Source organism: Suillus fuscotomentosus, assembly GCF_016647785.1.
Source record: "Suillus fuscotomentosus strain FC203 chromosome Unknown F5891scaffold_187, whole genome shotgun sequence".
Lineage (NCBI taxonomy): Eukaryota > Fungi > Basidiomycota > Agaricomycetes > Boletales > Suillaceae > Suillus > Suillus fuscotomentosus.
Genome location: NW_024539699.1, coordinates 43,223 through 58,925, shown reverse-complemented (window position 1 = coordinate 58,925; position 15,703 = coordinate 43,223). Strand labels below are relative to the sequence as shown.

Genomic DNA, 15,703 nt, shown 5'->3' with positions numbered 1-15,703 from the left:
AGCGGGTGTATTAGTATATATCACATATCATCGTGTGAACACCGCTGCATCGACAACTCGACTTGTCGCACCATGACCACAGCGGTACGTTCAATCGCAAGTCGCGTTAAAGCTGCATACTCAAGCTCTCATGCAAGTCCCAAGGTCAGAGTCTCGATCAGCAGATAGAGCTGCTGAAATGCAGCGTCCCCATATGGCCGACACAACTTCGGCGGTATACCGAAATACCACTGTTGTAAGTACCCATCGTTCAAACAGACATGAGCATGAGTACGTACTGACTTCATTTGTTACATAGGGAGCCTCGACATTACGATTATAATGTCGAGAAGATGCAGATCGACCCTGTTCGGTTTGTGGCAGTTGTTTGGAACTTGGCCAATTTAACCGTGATATCGATAGGCTCGGTGTTCAAGGGGATTGGAACGAATTTATCCACCCGTCTGGAGCAACGTATCACTACAATGCAAAAATGGTGAGTGCCGGCTGGTGTTTCACGTTACATACCCACTTTATAAGAACAAAGAAAACATACGCAGCAATGAACATGAGCGCTTGCTCAAATCATCAGCTCCAGCGGTTGGAATCTTGGATCAACGCATCAAGGAATAAACTCGACGGGAAACAATGGTTGCTTGTCGTTGAACCGATCTCCGTGAGAGGAACGGAAATCTACCCGTATTATTATGTCGTCCCGGAAGATCGCATGATCACATGGATAGAGCCAGTAGATGGTTACCTTCTATTCCAAGAGTGTACGACGGCGTGGCACTGGAACCATAAACGTACGTTACTTTTCGTGCCTTCATTCTTGAACTCAATCGCACAGGACTTGAGCTGGAGGCCCAGTATTGGTGAGTGATCGTCAATGGATGCCATCCCGCACTGGAATGATACTCACCTCTTGACTAGGAAACATGTCGAGTATTTTCCACATGGGATTGAAATTCGTCTTTCTGAAGTAAAAGCTTTGCGGGTTCGCTTGAACTGGTATCGTGTAGGCGAGTACTTTAATATTGTAGCGCCTGATCAGAATAACCTAAGCGAAACATAGAAGCGTTGGCGATAGAACAATCAACGGCAGCTGCGCTATTCTGGACTCTCGATCAAATGAAGGAGATGACTGCTGAGCTGGCCACTACCGGTACGTATCCTGATCTCAAACCCTGTGCAAGTCAGTGACCGAAACAGAGGAACTTGCCGGACCTGCCGGGATCATGGAGGAACCGAGTGTTGCAATCTGTGGTACGTGAGCTTTGGAAACGCCATGATTACGAACTCATCGTAAACAGGCAAAATAATGCACATGCTTCGTACGACTTAGCTTTCCCATACCCGACGTCGTTGATTAATTGATCAAAAATAGGTCACCATGAATACCTGAACCATCATGGTCGACCCGAAGCTCGCTTAATGCGAACGCACTCACTGACAAAGAGACGCAACAACCTGGCGAATTCCCCCTTCATGACTAGCGCTGGCATCGTGATGCTTTGGACTCCAATAGTGGTGCTCAAGCAGCTCAGAGATATTTATGTTGACGGTATCGTAAACGGGATCGACATCAGGGGATTTACGGACGACTTCAACGCCCAGTCCAAAGCTCAAACTACCGTGGTGAGCGTTATGTCGTGGACCTAGACGAGAACACTTACCTTTGACAGGCAAGCGTCATCTTGGCAGTCAACGCCAGCATCCTTGCGGTTCCGGGTTTGGGCTCACCATCCGCTACAAAAACGCTGTGCTCTATCTCATTTATCCTCAGTGTCTACTGCATTGTTGCCTGCACGATGGCACAGCACTTTGGCTACAGGCTGAGATCCCTTGATTTCGCGGTTCGGACCACTTTATCTATCCAAAAAAAATCTCGGCCTGACGTTACTAACTCAATAGGCGTATTACTTACAGGGGAAGATGGCGAGTCTTGCGGTCCTTGCAAGCATACCCAGTTTTCTGTATCTCACAAGGTAAGCAAAGCTTTGATCGCAATCACTAATTACTCACATTGTAGACCATTACAGCTTGGCATTTACTGTTCTCGGGTTTCTCGCAGGAATCTTCACAGGTGAATTCGGGCTAGCGTTATCTGCAAGGATCGTATGCGGGCTGGCCCTTGTTGCTGGGACAGGTCTCACGATTCCATTGATGATGGCCAGTTTTGGTCCTGGGCCGATTCGATGATGACGCACTGCATTGCAAAGGCCTGGACATCATGCAACAACTTGAGTAAACAATGAACGAAACAATCCGCCTTTATTCACACTTATTGGCGACCATTTGCTATGGTGGTCCAGCTATGTACGGCTAAATAACATGTATGAAATCCGTCGGTTCACCCCTTACGAGTATTGAGCGGGTCAGTCAGAACCATGGTGGAGTCTATAGCGAGTTAACTTGCATTGCACAAAGACTATCCGAACAGTGTGAATACTTGATAGATAGACAAACATAAACCTACCATAACATCCCATGAATCCAGAACCTACGTAGTACAGGAGGTGCTGTGGGTATGAGGCGAACCTACAAAACGAAGTGTAGTAGGTGCATGGGACACACCGGGCCGTGCAAAGCGAGGTTGAGGCTTCTAGAACGCGAACAGACTGCAGTGACAGAACGGTGGAGTGAGAGCTGACGACCTATCTGGAAGAAACACACGAAACAAAACAGAAGCACGTTCTGGATTGCGGGACGACGGTAAGGTACAAGCTAAGGAAAAGAGGTGTCTACGGTGCAATGAACCATGTGTATGCGTACGTGAGCCACCAGGCTTACAATAGCTCGGGACATGATCATGATTTGATGTTATTGGAACTGTGAAGCGAAAGCGCGAAACGAAAAGCACGAAACGAAAAGTGCGATAGTGAAAGTCGATATGAACCTGCGCCAATGAACGTCCCCGTTTCCCTCTTGATAAAATCCCCAAAACGCGCTAATGTTTTGCGCGCTTGTTGAGACCTCTGCTGCGGTGAGGTTTCTTCGTCTTGGCCTTCGGAAGCTTAGACTTGCTGGCCGCGGCAGTCTTCAACGGTGCGCTGCTGGTACTCGCCGCGGGTGTCACGGTGGAACCCACCATAATCGTTCTGAACACGTGATGGGAGGGAATGCGAGGACTCTTTGAGGGTGCTCGCACTGGCAGGTTGAGGATTGGAGTCATCTACCCTAGCCACGGAGCTATGATCCTCCTCTGATTCCGATGGGGCGTAAGACGAATCTGCTTCACGCCTCTGAAAAGAGCCGCATGCCAAGTGAGCAGTAAGATCCACCGCGGTCATGACTCCTAGCGCGCTAAGTTCCCAGTCAATGGGGAAGGGTGGGATGACAAAATTTTCCAGAATGCTCGCAACAATACTCGGCTACATGCAGCAAATTTCGTATATAAGCTGTATGTGCAGCTTGTGGCTACCGTTTGTAGAGGAGTTTCATACGAAGAGGAGCCGGAGAGCTGGTACAAGGTTTAAGAGATGTTCGAGAAGAGCATGTTATCGATCATAGGACGCAGCGGCGATAGTTGGTGATTTATTTTCCTGGATCTAGCTTGCATATGCACTCGTGTGCTCTTCGAGTGGGCAGTCCTGCAGAAGCACCACGCAAGTAAAAGTCCGGTTAATAGGGTTCTTGTTGTGTTTCTCCTTGTCGCTAGCTCAATCAGGTCGCCAAGTAGTATATAGTGCCTGTAGATAGAACTTGAGACACCGCAATTGAGGATACATCCCCAAAAAGACATACCTTGTTGTCATCTAATGCAGGAACCTCGACGACTGGAGGACTGCGACAAGGGGAAGTAGTAGGTCCTACACGCATGCGGATGCGATCCCAAGGAGAGTGCAGAAGCACGGTGCTTTTGGAAGGGACAAACATGATGGTGATGGGTACTGTAGTTGCGACAGATGTCATGGAGGTCATTGTTGGAGTCGTACTGGTCGTTGGAGGGGTAGTTGAAGTTTGCGCATGGTCTTCCGGTACGCCTCGAGCGATACGCTTGATGTGTACGAAATCGAACGATTCGTTCGCGAATGGAAGACCCTCGAGGCTATGGGAGTCAATGATGAGGATACAGAATGGATGGGTGAATACATTAATTGCCTCGAAACCCAGCTTACTTTTCTCATAAGGTCCATGTTTCTGGAGGAGACGTGCAAGGTCGGTGAGGAGAGATAAGATATCGAAGCCTGCAAGTGCTTCTCGCAAGTGGCAAGGGCAGGACCGACCACCGACGACTTCGCAGCCTTTCCAGTGCTTGGCAGCCTCAATTAATACCCATACACTGCTCTCGCAGCCTACATCCAATATTCTCTTGAGGGGGTCCTGTGGAGGTGGCTGGTTCTAGAATTGCGGAAATGCACGCCAGGTCAAGGAACCGCCGGTCATTTGGCGGGTCAGGAGGGTGTCGATGGCGTCTCTGGATAGAGGTGAGTAGATATCAAAGAAGGAGATGGGCACGTACAGATCTACGACCTTTCATTGATAACTCCTGAGAAAAGGGACTTCCTGGCGCTTGAAACGGTGATGCATCCTGCAGGGGGTATCGAACTTGCACTCTTGAGGTTGGTGGAAAGCTGCGAACGCATCTCCAAAGAATCAAAGGAGTTCTGACAGACTAACCACTTCAGGTAAGGCGTTTGGTTGTACCTTGAGAGGGTGTATGTACTCGCCTGAGCGCGGTAGTTTGAAGGGGTCGAAAAGGGAAAAGCATGCAACTCCTATGGGCCAACGCTACCAGGTGCTACACCGGAAAACACAGGGTACGGTGACTCGAAAAGTTCGCCGTCCGTAGGTTAGGTGTCTTCAAGCTCTACTTGAATCCCTACGCGCAATTGAAATTAAACCGTCCGGAGAAAAGAGCACACTCACATCGATCATCAAAGCCTGATCCACGATAACGCCCAGGACTCTCTCTGAAAGCTCGCAACAATACTCGGCTACATGCAGCAAATTTCGTAGATAAGCTGTATGTGCAGCTTGTGGCTGCCGTTTGTGGAGGAAGTTTCGTACGAGGAGAGGAGCCGGGGACGATGGGAGAGTTGGTACAAGGTTTGAGAGATGTTCGAGAAGAGCATGTTATCGATCAGAGGACGCAGCGGTGATAGTTGATGATTTGTTTTCCTGGATCTAGCTTGCATAAATTGTGAAAGTCGTGCTCGCTGACGAGACGGTTTGCAACTGATTGCATGGGGGATATGTGAGTCCGTGGTCAGAGAGGTGAAGAAGTATTTGTAGTGTCGGTGTTTGCAGTTGAAGCGGGTGGGGAACTTGGGGGAGATGGGAGACCAGGCTAGGACGTGGATTGTTGGGGGACCAGTTTCCCAACAATCGTTCGGCTTTTGACATCTCTGGAAAGTACATATATAGTACTACCGCGTTAATCGCATATCCGAGACCGTGAGAATCTAGAACGGTATGGGTTGTCACATCAGGTGCTGGTATAGTAGTTAGTCAAGTCAAGTTATCTCGCCTATGCCACTCCTTTCCAATCAGATCCAATCCCTCACCCAGCTCGGACATCGTGAATCCGAACATTCATGTTTACCACAAAAGCATGATTCCCTGTACCTATTCGACGGTAACATTGTCCTCACGGCCCCAACTAAGTCTGGCGGAACGACCGTATTTCGGGTCCACCAATCAATGCTGTCCAATCATTCACCCATCTTTGCAAATATGTTGAAAACCCCTGTCAGGGATGAAGTACAAATGTACGATGGCATTCGACTAGTGCGCCTCACTGACGATGCCGAGGAGATCGAGTCTGTGTTCAAGTTGATGTATATTCAGTCGTAAGTAAGCTTTCTCCAACATATTCAGCTATTGATTTGTGCCACCTTTCTAACTTAGTCCTCTGGTACTATCTCAACGCCTGAGTAGACATGTGCCTCCGATAGTGCGCCATGTTCTGAAGCTATCGAACAAATACGAGATGAGCGAACTTCGCCAAGCGGTTGTTCAGCTGTTGGAGACTCAATGGCCGACGTCGCTATCGCAGTGGGATCGACTTGAAAGCGAAATAGCAGTCATGGCATGGGATCAAGATTGCGACCCTATACCACTTGACCTTGATGACAGCCTGCCAGAACCTGCTTTGGCGATAAAGCTGGGCAGAGAATTCCATATTCCAAGCATAATGCCCGCTGCTTTCTACCATCTATCTCGTCTCTCCATTGGCCGCCCGCTCCATGTCCCAAAAGATTCGCTGCGACAACGCACCGCCGACTGGAACCTTCTCACAGCAGCCGACTTGATCTGCCTGATTATGGGAAAGGAAGGTCTGTCGATGGTTGCCGCTTCAATGTTAATACCGGATTGTTGCGGTGATGAAACTGTGAAGACCCATTGGATGGAAGAAGACTGTAGGGGATGCAGAAGGTCGGAGATGGTGGAGCAAATTCGTTGGGAGTGTAAGCGCACGTCGGACGTTCTCTCGACTCTTCGTCAGTACTTGACGATAGAGTCACTGTTGTCACCAATGTGTAAAATATGTTCTCGTATCATCAAGACCCAGCTGAGGGGGGTGCGACAAAAGCTATGGGCTATGTTGCCCCTTCTGTTTCAGTTGGAAGTTTGACTCGACACTTTTTGCGATAGGATAATACAACTCTAGTGTTAAGGATAGACATGTAACTTTTGGCATTTACTGCGAGCAAGCAACGACAATATGTGAAAAAATCACAGCATTTCAATCACTGCGGAAACGAGATTTTAGCCCCACGCAGCGCGCAGCGGAAATTGCCTTCGGCTTACTGTCCACAACCAACGGTTGTGAGAAGTTGATGTATGGAAAGCCTACACCACCAGTTGCCGGTCTATCAATGACCAATATTGTGCGAAAATTATGTTGAAGACCCGGTTTGTTCCCAGAACTCTGGCTATAATTGGGGTTTTGTGGATAAATAATGAATTTGTGCCATAAAGGTTGCAAATTTGTTGTTTAGTGGGGAAATGATTCTGATGTCTGGTAAAAATCAGTCATATATTGCACGTACACGACACAGAGTTCATCCAAATATCACACGCGCTACATATGGAGTAGCTTGGGGTGAGTTATGCGTGACAGGTTTAGAAATGAGATAGCTTCACATCGGGGTGAACGATATTTAAAAGAGGTTTATATGTTGTACAAAATGTGAAAACAATATTTGATATTTAAACTAACATAAAGATGGGTGCACGACTTCAAATTTTGGTGGTGTTTTGTGTGTCATCCAAAATATCAAATATTCACAACCATATTCCCACAGACAATATGTCAACAAATATAATAAATATAATCAGATTTTCCATGTCTGCTTCAATTTAAAGTTTGATTCTTACATAAAACTTTGGAGAAAACTTGAAGTTTTGCCAAAGCTTGACATTTAAATCGAGTTTTAATGTCATGTCATCTGTAAAACTTCAAGTTTTCTCCAAAGTTTTACATGGAAATTGAACTTTAAGTTGAAGCAGACATGAAAAATCTGACTATATTTCTTATGTTTGTTGACATATTGTCTGTGGGAATATGGTTGTGAATATTTGATATTTTGGATTACACACAAAACACCACCAAAATTTGAAGTCGTGCACCCATCTTTATGTTAGTTTAAATCTTAAATATTGTCTTCACATTTTGTACAACATATAAACCTCTTTTAAATATTGTTCACCCCGATGTGTCATGAGTTTGGTGTGCTTGTTACTGAATGTCTGTCACAAGAAATTGTGTCACACTCTGTCAAGATCAAATCAGCCCATCTAGAACGAAAACAGAATGCACTAGCAGATGTGAATAGTATTCGCACAGAACGAGAGCGGGAGTGGCCAATGCCTGTTTCAAAAGAAGTCATTTTTGAGTGTTTTGATTGCTGTACATACTCGAATGTTGTATATATTGATACTGTTTGCTGTCAATCCATCGTAATTTCTTGGAGTCAGGGACTGGCGCTTTCCAGCACCGCTACGATTTGCAACAACTCCATGAAATGAAGCAGACGTCTATGGCGCTGGATCAGTTCAAAAATGTACACACACTTAAGTCACACACACACACGCATACGACACACACACAGTAGTTCAACACACATGTACTGTAGTATTGCAACACATTCAGTACTACAGGTGCATTTTTAAGTCAATTGTTCTAACTAAACTGGCTTGAATCATTGGGCCGCTGCAGCCCTGGCAAATATCCGAGTCTCACCAGACTCGCCAACCAAGTCATCAGATGACGATCGAGGAATTGACTCGGAGGATATCTGTCCCGTTTATAAAATTTCTTCATGGCTTGGCAAGCCCAAGGTATCCAATTCGGCTTTTGTCAACATTGGGGCAGGCTCCGTGATCAGGGCCGCCGACAACTGCTGAGCTGTCTCCTCGACAAGATCAAAAGCGAGACAGAATGCTGTTGCATTCTTCACCGTCTGAAGCAGCATTTTCCAGCACTCCAGATTGACCCTTCCAATTTCTGGCCCAAGTTCCTGGAAGCGCTCGATAGCTTCATGGAATTTTTGAGGATTGCGGCCATCAAGGAGGAAACGAGCCATTGAGTTCCACCATAGTTGCCGCCAATCAATGAAACATGCGGTGTTGTCAGTGCAGTATGGTGAATGCGTGACAATGGGTGGCTCCTCGCAGGCAACAATACGGTTATGCTCATCGAGAAGTTCTTTTAGATCTACGAAGGCATTCCAGACTTCAAACCCAAGTCTCCTTCGCACTGGTCCTGGAATATCATGGATGCGAAATTCGACGAGACGGCGAAAAGCGGGAACAAAGAACTTTGAAATTGAAAATTCGAGGCAGAGTGCGAGAAGTTCGTATGGTTTGTGTTGAAATCGACGTTCATGGAGGTGATTGATGGCGACATCACGAGCCTTTTGACTCATGAACTTGTTGCTGAAACGAAGAAGGTCGAGGACATCATCATGAGTGGGACCTTCGGGTTTCCAACTGCGTAGTCCTACATTTAGAATAAATGCAGTACCTCAAGAACTGTCTTACTTGTTGTATGCAACTGAGAGGAACAGTTCGAACATATTCATGCTGAGTTCGGGAATGATAATTGGATGATCATCGCTTGAGCCTTCCATGCCTACTGTCAGCGGCAATTGACTTCCAACAGAAAACATCTCCTCAAACACAATGGATGCGCATGATAATTGAGTTGCATGGACCTTGAACAATGCATTTTCAACCTGCATTTTGACCATTAGTCTACAGTATTGTCAAATGAAAACATCTGACCAAGAAAATATGAGTACCATCGAGTATATAGAAACGGCGGTGTCGAAACCTAAGAAGACTTGGGGCCCCAAACATGATGATCTGCAATTGAAGTTTGAATTCAAGTCGGAGCACAAAGAACGTAAATGTAGTGTACCGCTTTATCACCTCTATTCACCAACTATGGATCTTCCAGCTCTACCAGAACACGAGAATCGATGGCCACAAAATGTCTATACTGCGGAGGGTATCATCAGCAATATATACAATGCTGCAATTAGAATACTTCGGTCAAATGACGCAAAACCAACCAGAGTGGCGTACCACTATGATGCACTGTCCACAGAGGCCCTACCTTTGCTCGAAGCCATTGAAAGTGATACAAGTCCTGCTGATTACCAGCTTCTGCATGACTGGCTACTAGTATGTGCTAGGCTTATTGGGGAGGTAGCCACAATGCTCAAGGATATCAGCGGAAATCTTCATGTGTAAGTCTTTCACTTGCCTGACACTCTGCTATCTAAATATACTTCAATCCAGGGGAAATGCTGAACGGGCAAATGTGATAATCCCGGAGCTTGTGACTCTGGGCCATCAGCAATGTCGACTTGGGCGTCGGAAGAAAATCATTAACTTCGATTTCGTCAGTAAAGCCCTATCTAACCAACACCACATCATGCTGCCAGATCTCGCACGAATCCTCCAAGTGTCCCGCACTACTCTGTGGAAATTTATTCGTCAACATGGCCTAGAAAAACACTTTACAGTAATTAGTGATGCTGATCTCGATCAACTTGTGAGGACTTTCAAAGAAAGTAAACCAGAATCAGGATTCCGGTACCTTGTTGGCTTCCTTCAATGCCAAGGTTTTCGAGTTCAGCAGCATCACATTTGGCAGTCCCTGCGCAGAGTTGACAGGCTGGGACAAAGGCTGAGAGAACGACGTGTTACCAGAAGATGAAAATACCGAGTCGCTCGACCAAATGCACTATGGCATGTAGATGGTCATCACAAGCTCATTCGATGGGGCTTTGTCATCCATGGTTTCATTGACGGGTATTGTCGCACTGTAAGTCAATTAATTTATAAAAGTGACAATACACCTTATGCACCAACAGATAACAGCACTACGAGTCAGCACAAATAATTGTGCATCAACTGTGTTGGATTTATTCATCTACGCAAAGGATGAATATGGCATCCCATCTCGTATTCGTGGAGATCGTGGCGGCGAGAATATTCAGGTTGCCACACACATGATTGCGACAAATGGTCACAATCGTGGCTCGTTCCTATGGGGATCGTAAGTGGAGTCCTCTAGAAATTTACTTGAATAATAATGCATGTTAGATCAACACGGAATTCTCGCATCGAACGATTGTGGGTTGAAGTAGGCACACAGTTTGTACGCCGGTGGCGGGGATTCTTTACCAGGCTCGAACGACTTCATAAACTCGATGTTGACAAGCCTGGGCATCTGTGGCTCCTCAGTGTGCTCTTCTTAAATGTGCTCAATGATGATTGTCGACAATTTCAACAAGAATGGAATTTGCATCCTATTCATGGTTCTGATACCAGGGATCGAAGCCCTCAGGTCAGTGAATATTCAGTAGTGCAGAATTGTTATCTCATAACTATGAAGGATATGCGCCTTCTAGGACAGGCATCATTAGGTATCTATGAAGACGAGTTCGAGGGTATCTGTCCTACAGTTCTGCAGCGCTATTATGGTATTCATGGCCGGGAGGTTGTCCGTCATCGAAATCAGACAGGTGCTGGCCACCCAAGTGACGAGGCAGATGAACCAGCCGAAGATGATATTATTGACCGCATTGAGCAGGAACAAGCAAATGATGTCCAGCATGATGCTGTAGAGGTTCCAGACAGCAATACTCCTTTTCGGAACGAAGAGGATGAAAGTATGTTCTTCGAAATACTTGAGGCGGTTGTCATGGAGGGTATTGTACCGGAGGGATACAATTTATGGGAGGGTGAAGATGAGTATGACGAAAACGCAAGTGAATACCTACGAGTTGGAAGGCGGAGGGAGCATCACATGGAGATATCATTGGCTGACCCTATCTGGAGAACTCGCTCAACATTATGGGCTCAGGCATCTAGCGTTCTTGATCACTTTGAAGCAAATGAATTTTTTTGAGTCGCTTAAGTAGTACTTTACAAAATTCGGAGGGACCCAGGACCATTGTATACAAATTCCGCACCTCGCCGACTAATTTGTGTTCCGGTCCTCTCCTCCATCTCACTTAGAATGCCGAAGCCAGCATTTTGCAAGGGCAATCCTGATGAATCAGTACCCTGCTATTGTGAAGAGTACTCGGCACCCACCAATATTCCAGTTGGCCAAAAAGAGCTTTGCGCTGAATGTTTGCATGGGAAGAGCAAACATCTGCGACCTCAACCACCTGTACTGCCAGTGGCTGAGCTACCAGCAGTCACTACTGCAAAGGAACGAGCTGGAGTGACAGCTATATTCAAGCAATCGCTCGCTCGACAAGCTGGACAAGGTAGTCAGAATACAACTACTGTGACGGCTGCGAGAGATGAGGTGATGGCAGGATTTCACCCAACTGCAAAGCAGAAATTCCCAGTGAGTAATTTACCTAACTTTTGCGTGTTCGAAATGACTGGTATTGCCTAGGGCAGGATTGTATCCTTGAGACAGGCCAGCTCTTCAAAGCAAGGTCATGTCCTGATCAAAGTTGGTGCCATTGCCGTCTTGGTCAATTACCTTGATGTATGTTAGTTCGAACAAGCTATGGCTAGTATGAGCTTACCGGTGACTGAAAGGACAAAGGAGAGTTGTTGACCACAATTCCGCCTGTCAAGACAGAGATGTCAAAGTTCAAGCGAAGGGGATGTGCTCACTTTGATGGAGATCAGTCTGAGGACGGCGGCAGTGTGGATTTCAGCTTTTGCTTGGACTGGACATTTGAGGAAGTTGATGCTTACATTCGAAGACTATTTCCAAAAGTCTTTGAATACCTCGACTCTGTAAAGGTTGGTGATGTAAAGGGGAAGGCTACAGACAATGGGGCATCTGAATGGGTGTTAATTTCAAAAGAGAACCGCAGGCTGAGTGTCGCACCTGAGCCCTTCCCAACTGGCAAACATCTCGAACGGTACAAAGGCAGAAGCAATGCCCCACTTCAACAGACAAATATTTTTATCGGTGAGTCATTAATAAATTCGTCCTAAATTTTCTAATCAGTGTATGCACAATGATAGGTATCCGGAAATTCATACCTGAGCATACTTATGCACGCTGGGACCCAGACATGGTCATTATCGATATAGCTGATGACAGCGATGACGGTGACGACGGCGATGACAACGACCATAAACAAGAGTATGGCCCGGGGCTTAAAATCGAAGACGATGTATTCACTCAAGTTCCAAAGATTGGTTAGTCTCACGTGCACACTCTCGAGCGCAGCGCTGTGTTTAAAATTCATTGTGTTACTTACTTCAGTGCGTCCAAAACGCCCAATGCAACGTGGAACCCGTCAAGAACCAGCCCAGAAGAAAATGCGTGGAAGTAAGTACTACCATTTAATTGTATGGGAACACTACTGACACATAATATTTAAAATCAGCTCATGGACGGCCCATTGCATCGAAAACGGGGAACAAGTCGGGAAGATCCTCAGGCAAAGTTGAACGTAAGTGTCGAGTTTTTATTTTCTGGCAGAAGTCAAATGTCTAACACTTGGAATTTACAGTTTTCTGTTCAAGTGACTCTGATACGGACAACAGTCTCAACGCCCTTCCAGCTAGTCTGAATGGGATGTCAATCTCACCACTGACTCAGAAACGTGCTCCACGCCATAATCCAATGATGCCATTGATCAAGGACGAAGAACACCAGGATATCGACCTGCAAGACTTCGCAAAGGCTCAGACTCATGTGTCCGCAATGCCCCTACCTAATCGGCCACTCTTCCAGCCTCTCGTTTCGGTCCAACCTACACTGAATGACCTGTTGCGCGGCCACCCAGATGTCAATGATCCATTGTCACGTCCGTTCCACAACCCCTGGACGACGGACTACTTCATTGGCTCTATCAAACTTTGGCTTTAATTTGTGTGAACATCTCATCATCCCATTTAATTCCCCTCACTCCTTTGAATCCTATGTCATTTGCCCTTTAATCTTCCTCACTCGTTTTAATCCTTCATCCTGAGCCCATACTACTATTATACTCTTATTTTAATTCCTATCCCGCCAACTTATTCTTCATTAAATGCTGGTTGGTTTATTTGAAAAAATCAGTTTATCAGTTTATCTCACACATCCTCGCCTTCATCGTTGCATCCGATGGCATTGTCAATGAAAATCTCATTGAATTTTTCGCCAACTTGCTCTTAGCCGTGTCCGTCTCCTGGCTCAAGAAGCGTGGTCTTACATTCTCGTCAGCCACAAAGAGGGTATGTACACCGATTTTGCATCAGCATGTTCCAATTGTGCGAAATTAACCAGATGGAGCGCGAGGTGTACTTATATTCTTCCCTCATCATCTAAGACAACCCCTCCTCCTACTACGAATCCCTTCCCACCTCCTCCAGCCGCTTTGGCACCTACACCCACATATGGTCATCATTATCCTTCGCCACCAAAGCCAGCTTTCCCTCCACCCAATTCTTCCTACATCACACCACCCACATTGCCGGACACGCCATCACCAGGTTATTCAACATCGACATCAACAGCATCAACAGCATCTCCTCCAACGCCCCCAGGTATGAAGGATTGTACGGCTCACATCGTTTCAGCTTCGTCTTCACCAGGTATCCCAAAACACGAGCCAGTACCAGTACCACCGCCATTAAAGCACAAGATGTTCGCGTTCGCTTCACCGCTGGACCTGCCATCAGCGCGCTGATCTCATAGGCCAGGGAGACTCGAAACTTTGGCCGCTTTGCTTTCGGTCATCAGAAGTGTTCAATTTTCTTCAATACAAGTGAGATTTTGCCGGAAATGCGCCTGTAGTACTGAATATATTACAATACTACAATACATGTGTGTGTTTAACTACTGTGTGTGTGTCGTATGCGTGTGTGTGTGTGACTTTCCTGTGTGTACATTTTTGAACTGATCCAGCGCCATAGACGTCGCCATAGTAGTGAATGAAAGAAGAGCAAATAGGAAACACAAAGGAGACCAAACTATCAACGTGCAGCGACACAGCATGACGTGGTAGACACAATTGCGCCCGAGTCGGCGGTATCTCGTGCTTAAATATTGTACAGTGCACGATCCGCATACACTGTTGTAAACATCACCAAAATGTCGATCCAAAATGGTTTCTTCCCAGTAATAGTCTCCATGTGCGACCGGAAGTTTAATCAATCCTCCAGTTGAAACAATTTGGGTAACTTGGTCCATATTGCATGGCGAACTTGTTTTAGCCTGTCTCTGATCCTGCGGCGACAAATCTGACAAGTTAGGAGGTCTTCTGTTGTAGTACGCCCGCGAAGAGTCGCGAGGATATCTGGAGCACTCTGGCATTCTTCGCGTATTTTATCCATAACTTCCATTCGTTCGGATCCCCTACATCTATCCACCACCCAATGTATCTGACTGTCAACATCACTAGCACCGGTCGCGAGCATGGAATCAGCGACTTGCAGAAGACCCTCTCTGCCTAGAAGGAGGCGCCGGAGATCTCCCGCTGTGAGGAGACCCCAATCCGCGGTGCGGCGCCATGGCTTGCATCTAGAGGGGTTATCAGGCTGGCAACGAATGGAGAGCCGCGAAAGATGATAGAAGGCGGCAGGCAATATTGTGGGAACCCGACATTCGGATGCCAATTGAATAGCGGAGGCGGGATCTGGAAGTGGATCCTCGGGGAACAAATAGCGCATAGAATCACCGTCGGGGTCGGCTAATCCAGCGATTTCACCTTCTAGTTGATCCCACCGAGCTAGCGAGGTTGGCCAATCTGCTTCCAACTGTAGAACAACGTCATGGCGAAGCTCGTTCATCTCATATTTGTTAGAGAGATTCAAGAGGTGGTAAATTATGCGAGGTGCGCATCGGGTCAGGCGTGGGTATAACGGGGGGGACCTAGCGGGAAAAGCCTGATGAGCAATGAACGCGCAGCAGAGAGGTATACTCTCACCGCGGAAGGTATATAGTTTTCAATAAGGATTCAATCTCCTCAGCGTTGTCGGGCAAGTATACTAGTGGAACGTCATCATATGTCTCGGCTTCCCGAACAGGCGGCATCGTCAACATGTCCGCAAAGACGCTGGAATAATGTGATAGGATTGATTGATGGACTCGGAAGACAGTTTTTTCGCCGAAATTATTTGGGGCCATAAGCGCGATGTTGCCATCAAAGAAGTACAAGGAGGCGTGTCTTTGTGCCATGCGATCGGGTGGGTTAAATTTAAAACACGTTCAAAAAATAAAATCTCTGTGAGGAGTCACGTGATCGTCGCTTGTGACTATTCAAGCGTCTGAGACTCTGAATTCACTCCTGTGCCGCAT

The 15,703-nt window shown here is 46.6% G+C and overlaps 8 protein-coding genes across 8 annotated transcripts; 4 read left to right on the top strand and 4 right to left on the bottom strand.

The window, feature by feature from the left end:
- Window positions 1-72: 72 nt before the first annotated feature.
- Window positions 73-2,181, top strand: F5891DRAFT_1199429 (uncharacterized protein; the record flags this gene model as incomplete). The annotated part of the gene is made up of 14 exons (XM_041368758.1): window positions 73-84; window positions 138-235; window positions 299-352; window positions 403-475; window positions 572-785; window positions 830-854; window positions 913-997; window positions 1,045-1,144; window positions 1,180-1,245; window positions 1,293-1,313; window positions 1,367-1,617; window positions 1,665-1,835; window positions 1,894-1,967; window positions 2,022-2,181. The coding sequence occupies 14 exons, from the start codon at window positions 73-75 to the stop codon at window positions 2,179-2,181; spliced, it is 1,404 nt and encodes a 467-aa protein (XP_041217066.1).
- Window positions 2,182-2,996: 815 nt separating this feature from the next.
- F5891DRAFT_1199428 (uncharacterized protein) lies at window positions 2,997-4,462 on the bottom strand (the record flags this gene model as incomplete). The annotated part of the gene is made up of 4 exons (XM_041368757.1): window positions 2,997-3,353; window positions 3,727-4,226; window positions 4,282-4,399; window positions 4,445-4,462. The coding sequence occupies 4 exons, from the start codon at window positions 4,460-4,462 to the stop codon at window positions 2,997-2,999; spliced, it is 993 nt and encodes a 330-aa protein (XP_041217065.1).
- A 359-nt stretch (window positions 4,463-4,821) lies between these two features.
- On the bottom strand, window positions 4,822-5,001 carry F5891DRAFT_897704 (uncharacterized protein; the record flags this gene model as incomplete). Its single annotated transcript, XM_041373395.1, has 1 exon — window positions 4,822-5,001. A coding segment is annotated over one exon (180 nt), but the record flags the coding sequence as incomplete, so codon positions are not given.
- Window positions 5,002-5,454: 453 nt separating this feature from the next.
- On the top strand, window positions 5,455-6,559 carry F5891DRAFT_966395 (uncharacterized protein; the record flags this gene model as incomplete). The annotated part of the gene is made up of 2 exons (XM_041376225.1): window positions 5,455-5,771; window positions 5,833-6,559. The coding sequence occupies 2 exons, from the start codon at window positions 5,455-5,457 to the stop codon at window positions 6,557-6,559; spliced, it is 1,044 nt and encodes a 347-aa protein (XP_041217063.1).
- A 1,480-nt stretch (window positions 6,560-8,039) lies between these two features.
- On the bottom strand, window positions 8,040-9,318 carry F5891DRAFT_1076415 (uncharacterized protein). Its single transcript, XM_041363385.1, has 3 exons — window positions 9,214-9,318; window positions 8,971-9,164; window positions 8,040-8,919 (listed from the first exon to the last, which is right to left on the bottom strand). The coding sequence occupies exons 2-3, from the start codon at window positions 9,096-9,098 to the stop codon at window positions 8,235-8,237; spliced, it is 813 nt and encodes a 270-aa protein (XP_041217062.1). The 5' UTR covers window positions 9,099-9,164; window positions 9,214-9,318; the 3' UTR covers window positions 8,040-8,234.
- Window positions 9,319-10,531: 1,213 nt separating this feature from the next.
- Window positions 10,532-11,350, top strand: F5891DRAFT_966393 (uncharacterized protein; the record flags this gene model as incomplete). The annotated part of the gene is made up of 2 exons (XM_041376224.1): window positions 10,532-10,786; window positions 10,835-11,350. The coding sequence occupies 2 exons, from the start codon at window positions 10,532-10,534 to the stop codon at window positions 11,348-11,350; spliced, it is 771 nt and encodes a 256-aa protein (XP_041217061.1).
- Window positions 11,351-11,866: 516 nt separating this feature from the next.
- Window positions 11,867-12,408, top strand: F5891DRAFT_966400 (uncharacterized protein; the record flags this gene model as incomplete). The annotated part of the gene is made up of 2 exons (XM_041376226.1): window positions 11,867-11,947; window positions 12,001-12,408. Coding segments are annotated over 2 exons (489 nt in total), but the record flags the coding sequence as incomplete, so codon positions are not given.
- Window positions 12,409-14,556: 2,148 nt separating this feature from the next.
- On the bottom strand, window positions 14,557-15,583 carry F5891DRAFT_966412 (uncharacterized protein; the record flags this gene model as incomplete). The annotated part of the gene is made up of 2 exons (XM_041376228.1): window positions 14,557-15,277; window positions 15,333-15,583. The coding sequence occupies 2 exons, from the start codon at window positions 15,581-15,583 to the stop codon at window positions 14,557-14,559; spliced, it is 972 nt and encodes a 323-aa protein (XP_041217059.1).
- Window positions 15,584-15,703: the final 120 nt, after the last annotated feature.